The sequence below is a fragment of the Hesperophylax consimilis genome, chromosome 15 (genome assembly GCF_061612785.1).
Source record: "Hesperophylax consimilis isolate HC1 chromosome 15, BYU_Hcon_1.0, whole genome shotgun sequence".
Classification (NCBI taxonomy): Eukaryota; Metazoa; Arthropoda; class Insecta; order Trichoptera; family Limnephilidae; genus Hesperophylax; species Hesperophylax consimilis.
This window is the reverse complement of record NC_142850.1, coordinates 30,354,448-30,375,613: the sequence shown is the minus strand read 5'-3', so window position 1 is coordinate 30,375,613 and position 21,166 is coordinate 30,354,448. Positions and strand designations below refer to the sequence as shown.

Genomic DNA, 21,166 nt, shown 5'->3' with positions numbered 1-21,166 from the left:
TTTAGCATTAATCTTCGCCCTAATTGACCGCCAAGACAATAGTTCGGCAATAGATAATAATAGATATTTTATCTAGCTAGTTAACCAGCACAACTGACTTTAGATTTCCCTCTGCTTTACAAAATATCAAAAGCAGCGCAACTATTCTTATAAAAAATATAAACCAATTTTTCTGTGTTCAAAACATGTTTACACATTTTTCAACCGTTAGTTGTTTTGCAATGGACATATTTTAAATCTGTAAGTGGGTTCTCGTTATAGTTTCCTCTTCATTGTTTTAAGTGTTGCCATCATTCATCTTGTAATGTTAATTAAGCAGTGCGTTAATGGCTGATTTATTCAGAACTAACTGTAACAAAACTACTGCAATAGTTAGTGGGACATTTCTGGAAAGTGAAGTTATTTTAAGGGAAAGAATGTTTATCGTAGCAATTCCATATGCAATACTAATTCGGATGTTGTTGTATTTTTATTTTTATGTCAGTACACCACACGAGTACCAATTGCTCCCAACCGTCTGGAGCCAGTGAGGCTTTGGCATCCCCAAAATGAGGTGGTACGGAGGGGAAGAAGATGTGAAGAAAAAGGTGGGAAAATACCTGACAACTCAGATCTGGTCAGCAAACACGGCTAAAGCCATTTAAAGCAGCGTTTCTTATCATAATCAGTCCTGCCATCCTTGCCACTATTAAACTACATGTGCCGACTAGGAATACAAGACAAAATATAACATTCTTCTGTAATACATACTCGACCAACTATCAGACACACTCACTGACCAATAGGATGCATGATCTGGGCAACAAGTATGGGGGTGCTATTGATTTATTTATTGACTCCATATATAGAATTAAGCATAATCTACACCAACACTTTGTTGAATCCTACAAATTAGAGTAGCGTTGGTAAATTAGTTTTAATGATTTGTCTTATATGTAGTGTTGTTGTAATTTCTTTTTTACTTTATGTTACTCTTACGTTTAACTAATATTGCTTCATATTTTTTTTAATATTTTCTCATTATACTTGTAATCACAATTTTACAAGTGTGTATGTTGTACCTTCTTTAAAATGGATTGCATCTATTTACTATCAATATCTCCTGTATAATACATATTCTCCTATGTACACTGCATCATGTATCACTTCTATGTAAAAGCCTTTTTAGGCGTGTAAATATATTTAAATAAATAATTATGTTATTTTACAAGGACAATGCTGTAAGTGTCTACCGCTCTGTAACTGCAAAAAATATTATTTTTAATTAACAAATGATTTAAACTCGCGACATCAGATCAACCACCTAGGAAACCAAAGTTCGTACCGCAGTGTAATTACATTCTTTCATGTAGGTATGTATATACTTCCAGAGTGGTGGAGATACTCTCAGTATCGCCCCGGTGCAAGGCCATCAATTAGAATCCAAACAATACTTGATGATGACTTAGTAAAACTAGTAATTTATTTTACACCCCCAAACCAATAAAAAAATAATGAAAAACGTAGCAGTTTTATTAATCATCATTCATTTGATATTCCACCTAATCAAATTAAAATTTATGATAAAATATCACACAGTGTTTAAAATTACAGTTGCATGTATTGAGATGTTGAACCACTATTCCAATAAATTATTTATAAACTTTTATATTTCACTTCTCACTACAATATTACATACTTAATGCAACATCAGAATCTCCACATGGTATTATAAATTCTACACAAACTTAAAATTCATATGTATTTTAGCGTAGCTTCTCTATTTCTAATACGAAAATTAAAAATAATTTATCATAATAAAAATTAATAATTATTGGTCGAACGTGCTAATGTTTGTTTATATTCCCCCGACAAACACAGGTAGCGTTTTAGTGAGTTTACTTTTCATACAAGCTTTTTTGTATATTTATATTACATTTTTACCACTACCTACCTACCACTAAAAATACAATTATGTTCTAAATTAAGGGAAAAATCAAAGTGTCTAAAAAAATGAGAATGTTTTTAACCGTGTTTGGTTACCACATCATTATCGGGTACTTCCCAAACTTCCTCTTCCCCATCTCCTTCTCTTCCCACTCTCTTCAGTATCACAAAAAACCCAAAGTATGGATGCCATAGTTCCACCGGCCCCGGGCAGTTGAAAATCTTTTTCTTTTTTTGAACATTTACTAATACCACAACAATTTATCATTGTTGATTATATTATATATTCCTTGGCTCTATTTCGTCAGCAATCTATGTTACGTCCCCCGAAGGACACGGAGTTGATGGACAGAACATTCGTCTTCTCTCTAACGTCTAATACCACACCGCACCCAATGAATCTGTTAACAGAACTGAAGGTAGGTTGACTTTGTCGAGATGGCTTGTCTCTAAGCGTAATCTCATGGGTCGTGCACAAATTTATATTGGAAGGGGTAAGATAGAATAAGATTGGAAGAATTTTATAGTTGAATTACAGAATATTAACACGTTTGTACCATCTTCTCTTGCGTGGCATCGGAAGGATACAGCCGCTCCGGGAACCGTTTATTTGATGGTTCCTCTGGAATAAGTCACCCCAAGTAGTTTTCTCCTTTTAGTGACAATTTAGATCCAAACTAAAAACTCACTTTTTCAGACTCTCATTTCAATTCTTCTATTGACTTGCCTACCAATGGACAATGGACAATATCAGCGGGAACATAATAAGTCAATCGGTTTAATTGTTGGCAGATGAATCATCTAAATGCGTGTAAGATTGACGATTGATTTTATTCATTAATTTCATTCATTTAACATATATATCCAGCTAACAATAAAAACACCCTAATATAATGGAACTTCCTTCTTCTTCTGGCGTTAGTAAGATTAGATTGTTAATATTAATTTTAGTTGTAAGTTGCTAAATATATAAATACTCGTATATATGTTGTTAAGATAATAGTTATAGGCCTTAGTCGTAAGTCACTAGATATAAGCCTTAGAGATAAGTCAGTAATTCTAGTATTAACTATTTAAGAAATATATTTGTACAGCGCCCTTGAGGTGATTTCCAACGAAAACGGCGCTATATAAATTAGCCAAATATTATTATTATTACTTAAAAGGGTGCCAAGGTGCATGGGGTGAGGCTTGTTTAGGTCTTGACGGTGGATGCGTCTGATCACGTCGTGCGTAGCGGGCCAGATCGGAGAGACTGGTTGAGGGAGACTTTTTGACCTCTTCTATCGGCTTCTCTCGACCTTGCAATGCAGTGGGAATATACTTTTGGATTCACTACCCAATTCTTTTACATTTTTCATTACCCGAACTTCTTTTCCTTGCCAAAACCCTCCGCACAGCATCCCAAAGACTGTGGGAAATTATTTTCCTCATGTAGTGTTTAGAGTTAATGTAAAAAGAAAATAATTCCACTAGTTTCGGATAGTTGGAAATTCTGTGCGGTATAAACATAAAAAATGCATTCATTTGAAGTCCAGAGCTGAAATACTCTTCGATCTGTTATGATGTGGAATTTAATTTTCAATTCAATTGCATTTGTAAGGTACCCATTTGGTTAATGTGCGCTCCCAATGAATGGAACATTTTCTCCGAAATATCTAAAAACACCGCATCAGAACATAAGAAAATATTTTAACTTATAAACTATTTGTTTCAATCAATTTTTTGAAAAATTAACCACATGCCGATATTTCGAACCAGTCGTAAAAATTGGTATGGATATTATCTCTAAAACAACTACAATTAGGTGAAATACTGAAGTGATCATTATTTATATTATTGTTTAAAACGTGTAGAGGATAATTTTTACTTGTGGATATTATATGTTTTTTGACAACCACAGTGAAAATTTTTGCTATTTTATTTTTAATGAATTGTTCTTCTCGTAGTCTCTGAAGATTGTCACCAAAAAATGTTCCTTGGACGATAACGATATTTAAACATACCACGCAGTCAATAACATTGCAATTTTCAATTTGACTTGGGTAGGTACCTATATGGTGATATGGTGTGTAACTAAATTGTATATGTTAATTATATATTAATCTCTTTTTAAGGTTTATTTAAGTGTTCCAGAATGGGAGATGCTCTTAGTATAGCCCTGGTGAAAGACAACCACTCAGAATCGAAGTGTTGCTTATAATTACCTTTACCGAGCTTTTTGACCAGATCTGAATAGCCGGGTAATTTCCAACCTACATCTTCCTCGTCTCTTTTCCTACCTCCAATTTTTTAGCCTCACAAAATACCCCAATTGTGGATGCCGCAGTTTCACTGACTCAACACCGTTGTAATCAGTTGCGACTCGCAAGAGAGTTGTTCTGTAGAATTTGAAAAATTCATCGAATTTCAACGTGATTCTTCGGGTTCTGTGAAAGTCCTATTCAAGTTCTGTTATTTTATCATTATAAGCTAGTAACTTGACAGAACTGAAATAAAAACAGAACTTGAAAAAATATTTCATAGATCTTGAAACCGATCGTTGAAATTTGATGAACTGTTCAAATTCTCCGAAACATCCCGTCCTAAACCAAGAAAATTTTTCCAAGTGAAAAATTACAAATACCAATTCGTTCAGAAAAATTAGCATCATCAAAAAAAAAAGTCGTAAGTACCTACGAATCTATTTCATTCGCTCTATTTTTTTATTTCGTTTGTAAATGCAATTTGATTATTACTTTGAATACGTGTTTTTCACCCTTTGAATTAACTTTTCATAGCTCTTGATAATAATTCAAATATAACGCCATATTAAATTAACAGATGTGATACTTATGATGTCTCAATAAATATTTTTTCACTCATATAAATAATTATAAAATTTCATAACGCTCGCCACCGTGATGAGTTTTTTTTAATCACTGATGCATTTTAAAACTAATCGTGGTTGATAATTACACATAATTCGCTTCATTAATAAAATGATCCACGATTGTATACAAAAAAGTTATCATCATTTGAACTCCAAGTTAACGGTAACCTAAGAATGATTCGACCTTTGGGTGAATGCTCGTCCTTGAAATATGTTTCACGATATCAGAAACCACTTGCTAAAACTATCACGACATATTTTAATTAAGAAGTAGGTACTCACATTTTTGGGTCACGCAAAAAATTTTGATACGACACAATAGTCCCAAATGCCTGAAGTCAGTGAGACTAAGGCATCACTAACTTTGGTTTGTTGGAGGTTGAATATAGCGAGAGGGGAAGGAAATAAGAGAGAAGAATATTGGGAAGTACAGGGTGTTCCAATAAGAGGTGTTATTTTGAATAGCCCACTATTTCGGTAGATGTTACTTTTGAAGCTGTCATTTTTTGACATTTGACAAGTAGAAACTACTTCATTAATAAAAATGGAACGATACACGCTTCAACAACGCATTGAAATTATTAAAATTCACTTGAGTGAATCAAATGCAAATGCAAAGGTGGCTTCGTCGACAAGCAAAATCGTCGCATCTGGAGCTCGGAAAACCCAAGATTTATTGTTGAAAAGTCTCTTATCTTCGACGTGTGACTGTTTGGTGCGGTTTATGGTCCGGCGGAGTCATTGGATCTTACTTTTTCTAAAATGAGGCTGGAGCAACAGTTACGGTGAATGGATCGCTATCGAGAGATGATTAATGTTTTTTTATGGCCGGAATTGGATGGTATTGATTTGGACAACGTGTACTTTCAACAAGACGGCGCTACGTGCCACATAAGCAACGAAACCATAGATCTTTTACGATTGAATATCAAAATAACACCTCTTATTGGAAAACCCTGTACCCATTAGAAATAACTATTAACTGAAAGTGGCTAAAGTCATGTCGCGTGAATTTTCAAACTTATACTCGTAATTTTAGGGTATGTCTAGGCGGGACAAGTTAAATAAATAATAAACAAGCGAAACAACAAAGACATAGAAGTGCATTGTATTTGCGTTTATCACTTTACTAGTGTATTAATATTTTTTTCTACCAAATAAATTTTGTCATATTGCGGCTATTAAAATATGAATCTTCACGCAGAACGATTTTGATTTTCACCAAAATTAAAAGGGCGGAAAATAAGTGAAATGAACGTCTTTCACTAAAAAATTTCGGTTTAAAGAGTTCTTCAATGTGGTGTATATGAAACGGTTTTTCCCTTTTTACAAAGTGCAACATCATCTTCTTAAAAATGATCAGCGTCCAGAACATTCATTACTCACGAAGTCTTGAGATCATGTATCGCTCGTAACACACACAGATGAGGTGTTTTCGTGTGTTGGTGTCCGGGTCATAGAAAATCACTTCAACGGGGGTATTTCGGCGATTTGATATCACTTCGTGTCGTTGGGGCTCCCTGGTATAAATACTCCCGACAGTGGACGGATAAAGTCAGTCTAAGTTTGACTATCAAACCAAACACACAAAAGTAAAAGTTTCTCGTCCCTTGGCGAGGTAAGTCACAGAACAAAACATATTACTTTGTTCTTAAAGCTTATTTTTTTTCAAATGATGTGTTCGATATAATCATTAGTTAGTGTCATCTCGTGATTGTCATTGACATGTGATAAATAGTGATATATCACTAAGGATTGTGATTAAAAAAATTATATTAGTGAAATGTTGCTTGCATCGGGGCTTCCCAGAGCAATACAAACAAATTACATCAGATTAAAAAAATGTAATTCGGACTTTATATTTAGTCCATTATCGAATTATCATTTTTAAAACAGTTTATTAACGTCGATATTTAAGTAAACTGTAATTTTTGTACAAACTGAGTTATGCTTTTAAAAAATATTTTGTGATGTTATTTCATCCCTTTACACGGGGTGAAATCAATTTTACTCGTCACGATAAATTAACACGAAATAAAATATAATTATGATTGCCTTGATTTTTAACGATACAAAAGAATTCTCGTTGGAATGTAAAAATATTCGCATTTTCATGAACACGTATTCTGATATCATGATAATAGATTTACTAAAAGATTATCAGGAAACCGTTTAATACAATCGTAAGGCCTGCAATCCCGTTTTTAACCGGAATTACAAATAATTTGTCATTTTTCTCGATGAATATGTTTTAATAAAGGTGAAAGGAAGTTTTCTTATTTTAATGTTATTAAAACACGCAACATATTATTATATTAAATAAAAAAACACGTTTGTAAAAAAAAATCATCCTTTAGAAAACCATTTAAAAACAAAAAAAGGTGGCATTAGACCATCATTTAAAACAATGTAAGTAAATATGTTGTTTTTTTTCAGATAATATAAAGAGGAACCAGCATCCAACACTATGCGTAATTTGTCACTGTTTGTCGGTAAGGAAAACCAACTCTTTATATATTTTTGTTATTTATTAATCTTTCATCCATATAACGTGCCCTTATTTCTACCCCAATGCACTAGTAACTATCCAAACATTATTACAGTTCTTTAAAGATATCCCCATTAATTTTATTCTCGCTGTGCTTAAAACGTCCCCGGATAACATAAAGAAAACTATAAAAGCTTTCTGTGTTTGAAATGACAACAAAAGATAATAAACATATCTTGCACCTTTATTGTTTTACAAGAGCACCTATATCTTCTTGCATCAGTACAATCTAACCCGCATTACTCTAAACAGATCTAATGCATCTTACATATTAGCACATCGTATTGTGTTTACCTACTCACTAGATCATATCACGTAATAGTGCGTAGATTCTAGATTCTGCATATTTTCTAAACAAACAACGATATCCCTGCATCAAATACTTGGTATCTACTCTACTGCACCAATGGCCTTTGTCAGAAGCAAGACGAGATGAGTGCATCATCTGCATCTTGCAAATATTGGAATCGGGTCAGCAATCACAATGATGCATTTTGATTTTTAACATTCAGGCGATACGCAGTTTCTAAAGTCAACCAATAGCGGGTACTCAGTGCAGCGTTACAGATTTTTATTGCATTTCTATTCCACAAATTGGTTCAATGAAAAAAACTTTTTCAATTTAGATAAATTACAATCCACAAATCGATTTATTTGTAAATCAATCGTTTATAAAGAAGAGAAAAATATAATGATTCAAAATTATACGACCAAGCCTTCACGATCGTTACCCTAAAATTAACACAAAATCAGTTATATGTTTTGTTCATAAGTCTGCCTATATTAAGTTGTTTTGCTCCAATTATTTCATTTACTTACACCTTCAGCATCATAATGTAAAGCATAAAAAATCAATATGCATTGAATAGGCATGCACAGTTTATTACTTCATTTCATTGTACGTGGATTCTATTACAGTACACTGAAACAAGCCTTCTGCCATTGAATCTGTAACAATAACAATAAAATAGGCATATTGATCGATCTAACGTCACTTATTGTACTTAAACAGATTCCGCAAATGATAAATGCTTTTTTCGGTTTCACTGGTAAATCAAGCATTGTTAGACCCAGTAAAATGTACTAATATTATGATAATTATTGTAGAATAAAGATACATTAGGCAATAATTTATTTCATCCTCTAAATGTAGCTAAAACGATTGGTGTTAAGAGAGATTATTTCTAGTACAATATCCATCAAATGCACGTCAGATGACTGTATAAGGTAAAAAAAGATTTAAATCAGCTAATTGGTCTATTTTTATAGAAAAGGGCTCATGGGGTTTTAAAACACATTTAAAGAAGCCAAATTCAATTGATAATTAAGTATGCCACGATTCTATTCTATTTAAATTTCTCTTTTGTTCCCGTCCTGAAATCAATCTACAAGAAAATAAATTATTGGTAAGCTCGGATCGAACCATCTCTAGTTCCTTCTTCTCATTGCGGCCATTAACTTGGAAATAGTGCAAACACTATCTTACAACCACATCTTACATCTTTAGAATTCTCGTAATAATCGATCAACTTATATTTCATTTAACTATTGTGGTCCAAGATGACTTTCTTTTCTCTGATTTTACAAGAAACGTTTAAGATCACGTTACTTACACGAGATACGATGTAAATGTTTGTAAAAAACATCTAACCTTCGACTACGAATAATTTCATTATGCCACTGTACTATTCTGTATAATATATCTTATTTTTCGTAATGATTTAACTTTGAGGGAGTTGTTGGTTCGTTGTTTACAGCAGCCATATTTTTTGTCTCGTTCTAATACTCAAGATCTAGGCTCTGAAACAACATGGTCTTTGAACAATTTTCACTCTTTCCTCTCCTTAAAAATCATCTACAAATCTTTCTCATAGATAACTAAGACCATGGGGAATCCTCAGTGTTCTCTGTACGAAGTAAACATTAAAACTACGTGTTGCAAGTTCGATGCAAAATGAACTTAGAGCTTTCAAGATAAACTCATACAATCATAAACAAACACGCACTAACGTACCCTTTAGGTTTTTCAAACGTAGCAATTTTCTCAACTAGCAATAACAAAAGCTAAATAATGGTTTGGTAGCTTCCCAGCGTCAAAGAGTTAACGAGGCTAACAATTGCATATTATGTATCTCGCCCTAGGCTTAACTTGGCTAAAGATTCAATCTCATGACTTGAGTGGCGTAGATTATGTGAATCTGCTTAAGACATTGGACATGGAAACGCATTTCTGTATTGCCCTTAATTAGCATTGGATTACCATTTCCTACATTACCAACACGTTTCAAAAACGCATTCTAAGCTTCCATGCGTTCCGAAATTACGAGAAAATCAACCGTGATGGTCTAGATTTAAAAATCATCATTCTCTCATTGATGAAAAAATATTTCTCATGCCATTATCTAACATTTCGTGACATAATTCATACAACAAAGACTCGTTCATAAATAAATATGGACACACGTCTTGATCCCATTACAAAGATGGTGATGAATCCTATGTTAAAATCTCTTTAGTACCAATTACTTACTATTTGACACACAGATTTCCTTTCTTATGAAATCTACGGGTTAAGCGATCGTTGCACATTTGCATTATATTGCATTTGGTTGAATACAATGCATCGCCCAGTACTGCAACTTGAAATCGTGATGTCTCGAAGAGGTACATCATTTCTCTGAAACATTTAGAAAGATGCTTTGTTGCGAATTAACTTAAAGCCTTTGGCATATTTAATCATCTACATATTTATGAATTGTTGCTAGGTCTGTCCAATTACTATAATGACGTTGCACATTTAACATAGTATTTTACATTTAAATAATTATAATTCATACTTACGCATCAAGTAATATTTTTCCACGCTTTATACAATTATTGAGATTCTTTATACTTAATTACTAGAAACGAATTATTGCACTTATTATTCAAATCTTTTTACATCGGAAATATTTCCAGCCAAACAATGTGCTTAATTAATTTACATTCGTAAAACTTTGTAAAGATTAAATTTCGAGATATGAACTTACAAAACCTTGCACACCTTAAGTAGTGTTGTTCATGTTTGAATTTCAAGTGTTCGTTACAAAAAGCAGCGTTCACATGGTGACAATGGCACTGTTACGAAAATGTACATCGGAAAAACTGCGAAGGTTACTATGCCCATGTGAACGCGCATTATTCCTCTAGCGGGAGAGGTCGAGTTTTTTACCGGGAAATTCGAAGGTAAGTACGGGATACTTTGTCCGTGTGCTTTAAACCTTTCTCGACAGATGTCACTAATTATCGTTGTTCTTACGCAATTTATTTGGCTTTGAGAACGTGCATTATCTTTTTTGTCGCATTAATAAAATTGATGATTATATCTTTGACACGCGAATATCTGCAAAAAGATTCATGTTACGTACTTAGGTCAAATAATCACAGCTGTAAAAATAAACACCGTTTGAAAGCTTCTAGTAAATTTTAGTAGCTAAATCTTAAACTTAAAACCATAATCTGTACCGACATTTAAACCCAATTTGATGCAATTTGTGGTGTACTTTATCGAATAGAATTTCCAAATTACACAAATTTTGCAACTGAGACATTAAGTGACATACGCAGACCATACATAAAGCATCTTGATTAATTGCTATCAAAAACAAAAAAGTTCTCATTAATGTCTATCATGATTACAAAACTAAGTGGGCACCTTTTTAATCTAATAAAATTTTCAGAAGATAGTTGATTGGTAGTCTTAGATTTTTAAATCAGTAAAACAGTTGTTTTTTGTTAATTATTGATCAAAAAATAATCTAGTAATAACTTTTTGTTTAACTTCTTTTTTTTAATGTTATATCCATCAATGTAATTTTTTTATTGAAGAAGAAGATAATACCAACAAATCCAAACTAAACATGAAACAAAACGAGACACAGTAAATAAAAATGGTCACTACTAAAATTGAACCGGGACAGCGTCTTAACCACTCGACGATTGGGACGTTGTTATTAAACTTCATATTTTAAGACACTATCTAGGTTAAAAACTGTAACAATTATAATAGCTGTCAAAAGGTAGCTGCAAAAATATGGGGAAAATTATTTGCAAGATGATTTTGTTAATTCATATTTTAAATTTAAATTTCGTTTAATAAGTAGGTCCCGATGGTCAAGTGGTTAACGGTGACGCTATCCCGATAAGACAAAAGATCCTGAGTTCAATTCCTAGTAGTGACCGTTACCTTTTTTTCTGTGTCTTGTTCTATTTTATATTTCGTTTAAAATAAACCACTCCACTTGTTTCTTTTGTCTGTTGGATAAATGAATTACATACCACATTTAAGATAGAGTTATGCCAAATAAAAGAGGACACAAAACTTTATGAAATGTCGTACTAATCACGCTTTTGTGACATGTATCACTGTTTGTTTATGTGATGGGTAATCAATATAACTTGAGAGATTTAAAATACATATTTTATTAGTACATCTTTAGCGTAATTTGTCACATTGTCTGTCAGTCTGTGCATATTATCTGTCACGTCTCCGTTCATTGAATGGTTTAGCAATACCCCGTGGACTATGTAATTTTTCATTCTCCTCCAGATCACGGATAATTCTAAATAAGGTGTCATTGAATGGCCGGCCAACTCAAGTCAAAGAAAGTGTTTGTGCAACAGTTTAAGTTGTTCTTGAGATTGGGAAACGGATTTCGCGGATGAGATTATTAGCAAGCTGTGCAATTCCCACGGGTCTGAAATAGCTACCCCTTTGATTATCCCACTTTTGATGCATTACTACCTATTAGCTTTCTAAAGATATAAAACATGAAGGTGTAAATGATCCAGATGCTAAATGTTTTCAATTAGGTCAGTTACGCGATCCATTACGAAATTAATCAGGTACCTACATTAATATGTTAGCATTTTTTAACGCCTTATAACTACTTTAATAATATGTAATTATTAAACATGTTGTGACGTTTTCAATAATTTTAAAACCATTTTTGATTATATATTACTCACCAGGGGAAACAGTGTTCAATACTGAATCTAAAATAATCACTTGTATGCACAATAAAAATATGAATATATCTGGACACTAACAACAACTCGATCGCTTTTTGGCATTTTATGGCAAATTTGCAAGAACGTCTCGATTTGCCAAATTTATAGACCCTAAAAATATGGGATTAACGGTAAAATCTAGATGGATTCATTGACTTTGAACCGCAGAAAGCAATGTTAATATGTTTTCATGTTTTGAGGAATAATATTAATTAAATCGAATGAATCTTTTAGAAAGAACATTGTAATAGTTGTAGTTACCAGTCAAAGATAATTATCTGTCTCGCCTTTTTGTTGATCTAAGCACTCGGGCTAATAAATAATAACGATTTAGATCTAGCGTAGATACAAGATAATCGTTAGCTATAAATAATATCAAACAGCATCTGCTGTGTTCCTCGTATTGCCAAACCATTAATTGTCAGGAAGCACATCGTTAACGAAGCAATTCATCAAAATTAATATTGTAATGTTTATTCTTTTGACTGAGTTTACATAATTACAGTTTTGAAATTTGAAATTCTTCGGTAAAACACCGGAGTGGAAGTCAATATCAGTAACTCCCAGATGAAATACCACCATTCAGAGTTGAAATTTTGCCTTCAATAATTGCTTTAACAGTGGGGATAGTTGCTTTCTAGAATTGAAAAACAAGGATCACTCATCCTTAATTTATCATTTCTCCTTACACCTTAATTTTCCAATTGCCACTGGCTTCGGGCAGTTCTCACTTATATGTAATGTATTCCCGTTTAATGAGATACGTACATCTCAAATATATTTGGAGTTTTAGAGGGATGGGGGATAGGGTAAAACGGAAAATTCCCACTGTTTATCCTCATACTGATTGATTCATTCATTCTTTGTTCTCTTGTATATCATAAATGGAGAAAAATTACTAATTTATATTTGCACTTTTTTTTAAATCTTGCCAAATTTTCGTATTCTGATTCAATACTGGACTTCAGACCTCTAACGAATGAATTGATAGATTTCCTAACAAACTATCAGTAAAATAAAAATGTTTGATGTAGGAACACGTTTTTATAAGAATTATAATATTTTTGGATTTTTTTAGATTAAAAGGTGCTGCATGAACACGTGTTTCTCTATATTCTGAATATACTTATATTTTGTTCTAATATGGCCTGTTATCACGCTTTTCAACAGGATTTTAATAAATTAGCAAAACTCATTTTTCTCCGTTTGCAAAACAAGATAAAATCAATATTATTTTTTTTTAGCCTTTGAAAGTAGGCAATAATTAATTGCCTAACTTCAATGCTCACCACATCTTACTAAATACCGATAGATATATTGATGAATCAATCTTAACAGTTAAAAATCATCATTCAGAGATAGGTCGGTACATGCTCGTGTACGGCACTTGGCAGGTTCATCTTTTTACATCAAATCATAACGCATTACCGGTGAGTCAATCGCATTTAGTATTGCGCAATGTAAATTTGATTTAGTGCAAAGAAGGAATGCTACCAACGATATGTCATGTCAGTTACGCTAACATATATATTATACAAAACCAATAAACTTAATACGGATAATGATCGAAGTACACTACAAACCGCAAACGGCGTTATGGTACTTAAGGCCATAATATGCTCATATTATGAGTGTTGCATCTCCTATATATCAAATTATATAGTATTATCTTGCAATATTTGATCGATTAAGCTGCCTGTTACGAAGGTTTTGTATCTGCATTGTGTAGGGAAAAAATGCCACAAATTATATCGGCCTATATAATACGTGTGAAAAAATGCTTTATTATAAGCAAATTATTTATTTACAACTGCCAAGTTTAAGTAAATTAAAATTATTTTACATTTTCCAACGATTTTCGTTTTCAATCAACCCGTTTTTTTTTCATTTTTCAAATCTATTCTATATAAAAAAAAAAACATATTGAATTATTTGGCGGTTTTTAAATGTATAGTATCGTAGTGGTTTAGCGCAGCTGCCAGAATATAAGATGGCTGCGTGTTCAATTCCCGCTGGCGCCATTTCTTTTTTCATTTTTTCTCGAAAGATTTTTTAAAATTTGTATGAGTGTTTTAGGTTAATAATTATTGCTTATATTGATAAAAACAAACTAAATTAATATTTATGCTTGCTTACTGGTATATAAATTTGTGAAAGTAATGAATTATTTCAAATGAATTTTTTATCAAATCTATTGAAAGGCTCATTAAAAAAGGTTGCAGGGGTTGGGATGAATCGTGAGTCCCGGAGTCAAAGCGCTAATTTATTACGTTGAAATGTACCATGGCCAATAAAAGGTTAATCGCTAAGAACAAAGCATGTGTGAGGAGGAATTTCAGTCGTGTTTATTATCTCTGAAAACCTGACATTACAAAACAAACATATTTTGAAATTCCTTTGCTAATAAACATAAATGTTACTACTAGATATCAGATCATTGATTCTGATTGCTTTAAAATTTAAATCCTTGTATTTATGATCTTAATTTAGTAAACAATATAAAATACAATGATTTTACACGAAGAGTTTAAACAATGAGGTTATATTGAATTATTTGAGTAATTTTCTAAGAAAGGTCGCATCGGAACATCATTCTGAACGTGACTGAAGATCCGCTTTCAATCGAAGCTTCTAGTTCAGACACGACGCGTCCTTTATTAATCGATCTCGGGATCGCATTGCCAATTGCCATCGAGGCTTGTGGAATCTCTGGATAAACCACTCTTACCTCAAAATTTTAACACTAGTAATACCCATATTTTAAACTTACATGAGAGATTCTAAATCATAATGAAACGGCCTCTACGTGATGGATTACGTGCAAGATGCCTGTGATGATTTTTACTATTTACTTTCATTGATTTATCTGTTTTCGTAATTGTAGCTTTGGCATGTATTTACCACCTAATTTTTCTGAGATATAGCAACATCACAGCATTTCATTTTAAAATGATGTCGAAATGATTGGTTTTCTTGTCTCGAGTGAGACCTGAAATTTCTTTTCTTTTTGTTGTTGTTGTGAATCTTTCCACTGTCTGGACGCGGTGAAACTATTGCATTCCTTATAGGGGTATTGTGTGAGGCTGAAATGAAAGGGATGGGTAGGAAATGGGTAAAATGAAGAACCTGGCTGTAAAGATGTAGTCACCAAATACGTTTAAACCCAATTTATTTAGATTCTGACTGGTGGTTTTGCATTCATGCAACGTAACAAACTAGTACTTAAATTTTTAAAAAAGTGTCGAAATAAGTGGTTTCTGATATTAAAAACTCGATTGAACCCTTTTCTATTCTCATCCGATGACATCATATTATAATTCATATAATTTTGATATTCCTTAGTCCCATGTTGTTTTCCGGGTTTCACCATAGAATAAGCCCAATTATTTCCAGTCCCACAAAGAGCCATCATTAGGTCCACGGTGTCGAAACGACCATCAGCCAATACTTATAAAATGTACAAAACTTATGAATAATAATATGGCATGAATTAGAAACAGATACGTGTCAGACACAACGTTGCAGGTAAATTAACAGTTCAGTTCTCATCAGTTCAAACTCTATGTAGTCTTATTGCATCAGGTCGAGAGATGGCACACGATAATATTACCTCTGAGCTCTGTACGGTTCAAGAGAATGTATCCAAGTCAACCTTGGTGCTTCTAAATACCCATGGTCTATTGAACAAGTTAGGCATAGTCATTTCTTGATCTCAATAGCTGTGACTTGCACTGCTTCCGATGCTACGTAGACTACCCAACTACTGCCCTCTGACATGATACAATAATTTAAGGTATATTCGACGACCTCCGTGATTTAGTGGACACGATTCTCGGCTAATTAAAGTAAAAAATAGTAATTGGTTAATATTATTTCACAATTTGCGACATGTTCCAGTGTGGTAGAAACTTTCAGTATATCCTTGTTGAAAGATCACCATTCGGAACCAAAACGTTGCTTGAAATGGCTTTAGGCGTGTTTGGTTACCAGATCTGAATAGCCAGGTTCTTCCTTACCTTCCTCTTACCCATCTCTTTCTCCTCCTTACCATCATCAGTCTCACATTGAGCAGTTGAGACAACTTGTGCAATAAAAACACATAAAAATAAATAAAAAATATACAAAACACGAATATTTAATAAATTAGCTTAAATTATATGCCTAAATATTTATATTGTGATTACCGCAGAAGATTTCTAACTGTTATTATTATGATTGTTGTAAGGCTGAAGGGAACGGGAGGTATATTAAGGAAAACAGGAAGTATGGGCTTCAGATCTGGATACCACTCAAGGATTCTTTTTTCTTTAAGCACTTCCTAAATCTAAAAAAAAAAAAAATTCTAAATTCGATAAAATCAGGAATAAAATGCAGAACATTACCCACTTTTAATTGTTACTGTCATCATTGCAAATTTGTAATAAAACCAAGCCAAAATACTGCAACAGAATTCCCAAACTAATCAGGCTAATTAGCAAATTAAATTTTATCCCCAAGATATAATTTAATTTGACCTATGCTTTTGAAATAAAGTATCATTACTTAACGTTTTAAATTCGGTTGCACTACGTTCACACGGTCAATTAACCTGAGTAGACGCGGTAACCCATTCATAATATCATGTTTCGTGTTTATAAACTAAATCAACTGATTACTTTCTTGATAATAAGGCTTTGATGAAACGTTTTACTTAACTTTAATATATTTTACTCTTCTTTTAACTGACATCATCATGATAACTGATGAAATAACAGCAACCCAGCTCGATCAATCAATCGTCAATTTTATCAACTTACTTTTAGTAATTGTGTACCTATTCAATTAGATAAGTTTAAAAGTAAAAGGCTAGAACTTATGATGAAGTCTATTTAACTATTCAGTAATAATTGAATATCGCTGACATGATATATTAACTCTGTACATTTGTTAGCAATTTTAAAGTTCCCGTTACTTATTGGCAAAGGTATAACTACTTTCTTAGATTTTTTCTTGCCTTCGTGATGGCTCTGCCTGTTGTACAAGCAATAATTCGTCCAATTAAGTAACCTAAAGATAATTGGTGCCTTTAACACGACAACTGTGTTTTCTACCATGAGCGAATTGTTCGCTTAGTAAACCCATGGATTGATGTTTCACTTTTATGCTGCATCATTTCGCCATGGCTGTGATTTGCAATCAAAGCCTTTGTCTGAAACATACAATCAAAAATTTGCTATATCAATCAGCTCTTGAACTTCCTCGTTCATTAAAACGACAAGTACAGCACGGAATATTATACATTATTTCTTCAATAGTTGTGGCGTAATTTTAATTTAAAAAAATTAAACTTTGTAAACAAGACTATTTAATTAAAATTTTTCGACATACTACGATGACCTATAATGAAAATTGACCAATTTAAAAATAGACGAGTATAGTCAAATAAATACCTACACACATATAATACTCAATCGTTTATTATTTTGTTGCTTAAACTTTTATCTGTTTTCTGATTTCAGCGCTGTTAGCGATCACCGCTTCAGTCAATGTGAGTAAAATATATTTATTTCACGAACCGTTTATTATTACTACAGTATTGAAATACAAAATTGTTCAGTGTGTTACAATAATTTAACATACTTACCTTTTTGGTTACAGTGTCAGAATGGGTACAATTACGACCGTCCCGATAAGCCCCTAGGATCCGGACCATCTTCTTCTCGCCCTGGTGCTTCCACTGGAGGCTTCCCAGGAAGCAGCATTGGAGGTTTCCCTGGCTCCTCAGGAACCCAGGCTTATCCTGGATTCACCCAGTCATCTGGACCCTCTACCCCAGCTTACGGCAACACTGGATCCAACTCTTTCCCTGGATCCAGTCCATCGTACCAAGGATCAAGCCCCGCTTACCCCGGGTCTAGCTCAGCTTTCCCTGGTTCCAGCCCATCATTCCCCGGCACAGGAGGTACCAACGGATATCCATCATCAGGCAAACCCCAAGGACCAGCTTTTGGCCCAGGTCCTCAGAGCGTTAAACCACAAGGAAGCTACCCATCTTCATCTGGACCATCCGGAGCTGGACCTTCGGTACCATCCGGACCAAGCAATGTTTTCAACCAGGGCAAACCTTCAAGCCAATTCCCACAAGGTGGACAGGGATCTAACCAATACCAACCACAACAGAAGCCATCTGGTCCATCTTACAACCAAAATGGTCAAGGCGGATATCCCCAGGGAGGACCCACTGGATCAAGCACACCCGCCGGCTCCCAATACCCAGGTCAGAAGCCAACTGGTCAATATCCTCAGGCAGGACAGGGCCCAGCTGCTGGCTACCCCACCGCACAGGGACCTTCTTCAGATTATCCTCAGAGCGGATCAGGAATCTTTGGAGGCAACCGCCCACAGGGAGGTCAAACCCCATCTGGTTTTGGTCAACAGGGAGGTCAGTCTCCATCCAGCTTCGGCCCACAAGGAGGGCAAGGCTCAACTGGTTTTGGACAACAAGGAGATGATGGTTCTTACGATGGAGGAGATTACTCTGCTATTCCTGGGGAACCTGGCCGTGACTATCCTATTTACTCCGAAGTTCCTCAAACGTCTTTCTCTTGCGATGCCCAGCAATACCCTGGATATTATGCCGATGTTGAAGCCCAGTGCCAAGTATTCCACGTTTGTGCTAACAACAAGACCTACGACTTCCTGTGCCCTAATGGAACCATCTTCTCCCAGGAAGTATTCGTTTGCGTTTGGTGGAACCAGTTCGATTGCAATTCTGCCCCTAGCTTCTTCGGTCTAAATGCCAACTTGTACGACTACTCTATCACCGGAGTCGCTCAGAATAGCGGAGCTTATCCAAGTGCCCAAGATGCATCCTACCCAGGACAATCTGGTTCTCAAGGCCCATCTGCTGGTTTCCCCGGACAGTCAGGCTCTTTCGCTAACTTCCCCGGACAGTCAGGATCTCAAGGACCTTCAAGCAGCTACCCCGGACAGTCAGGCTCCCAGGGACCATCTTCTGGTTACCCAAGCTCGCAAAAGCCATCGTCAGATTATCCAACATCTCAGAGCCCTTCCGGATACCCAAGCAGCGGTACCCCCAGCGGATTCCCCGGATCTCGCCCATCTACCGCATTCCCCGGATCTCAGACCCCATCTTCTTCTTACCCCGGATCCCAGGGCCCTTCTTCATCCTTCCCAGGATCTCAAGGCCCTTCTTCAGCTTTCCCCGGATCCCAGAAACCCCAAGGTCCATCTTCTTCCTTCCCAGGATCTCAGAGCCCATCAGGCCCCTCTTCTTCATACCCAGGTTCTCAGGGTAACAAAGGACCTTCATCTTCCTACCCAGGATCTCAAGTTCCATCCGGACCTGCTTCATACCCAGGATCCCAAGGCCCATCAGGTCCCGCTTCTTACCCTGGTTCTCAGGGCAACAAGGGCCCATCAGGTTCAGCATCTTACCCAGGATCTCAGGGTCCATCAGGATCTACCCCTTACCCAGGAGCCCAGGCTCCATCGGGCCCCTCTTCCTACCCCGGTTCTCAAGGCAACAAAGGTCCCTCATCTTCCTTCCCAGGAGCTCAGGGCCCATCCGGTACATCTTCATTCCCAGGATCTCAGGGTAACCAGGGATACCCATCGGGTGCCCCAAGCGGCCCCGCCTTCCCCTCAGGCCCCAGCCGTCCCCAAGGAGACTCCGGTTTCCCCGGAAGCCCGGTCCAGCCCGACCGTGAATATCTCCCTCCCAGGAACTGAATAACTGACTCGATGATTATTTAATACTTGAACACTGACTTGAGGATATTTACCTTTCTATAGAATCATTCGTATCAAATGAATGGACTCTCATACCTGGAAAAGTAAGCATCCTTGACTTGGAATGAATTTGGTTCGGATCTAACATAAGTAAAACAATAATATATTTATATCAAAGCACAAACAGTGACAAATTCAATTGTTGGTGCTGAGCCTTAAGTATGATAACTAGAATTAATTAAATTGTACATAATATATAATTTCAATTGTAAAATATTTTTAATATTTAAACTCCAGTCCTTTTATATTTATCTTTGATACGGTTTATTTATTTATTAATTTATTTGGCCAGTAATCAAATTTTCCTAATCGCTTTTCTAAATACATATTTATTTTTCTATATTTACTCCTTGCAAAAATAATATCTTATTAATTTTTCAATAACTGCCACAATTCTTTTAATTTTATATTTTGTTCACTAAGTTACAAGTAAATTAATTATATTTTAATATAATTAGTCGAAATCAGTTACCATAAACTTAAGTCTTACCATAAGTTACCATTTTTTGTAAAAAATTATGCTTTTTTTGTATTTTCTTTTGATTTATTGTTAATCCGTGTTTATATACAATTATTGCGAATCCTATTTTTTTTCTCTGGTGAAAAATTATGTCGAAAAATTACTCTGTATTATTTTATTTTGCAACAATAAAGGAAAATATTTTCGTAAAACCTTTCTTCATTTTTTTTACCACCCACATCCCTGAAAACTAATACCACAAACAAAACAAAGAAAAATAAACTTACCAGCTAAGGGTAGGTAGTCAGGTAAGCCTGCCTCATTCATATTCATACATCGTCCCATATATACTCTTCTGTTATTCTGACTCTTGAGATGGCCCGACTCAACAATCTGATTCAATTGATCGTGCCATGTCTTCCTCGGGCGTTCCCAATGGGTTCTATATTTCAAATTCGCTTCACATATTCTCCTTACACTCCCTTCGTTGTTCATTCACCATACATGTCTATACCATATA

General features: G+C 34.7%; 1 protein-coding gene across 1 annotated transcript; it reads left to right on the top strand.

The window, feature by feature from the left end:
- Positions 1-548: 548 nt before the first annotated feature.
- On the top strand, positions 549-20,126 carry LOC149417618 (uncharacterized). The gene is made up of 3 exons (XM_089640600.1): positions 549-587; positions 18,033-18,744; positions 18,817-20,126. The coding sequence occupies exons 1-3, from the start codon at positions 549-551 to the stop codon at positions 20,124-20,126; spliced, it is 2,061 nt and encodes a 686-aa protein (XP_089496726.1).
- Positions 20,127-21,166: the final 1,040 nt, after the last annotated feature.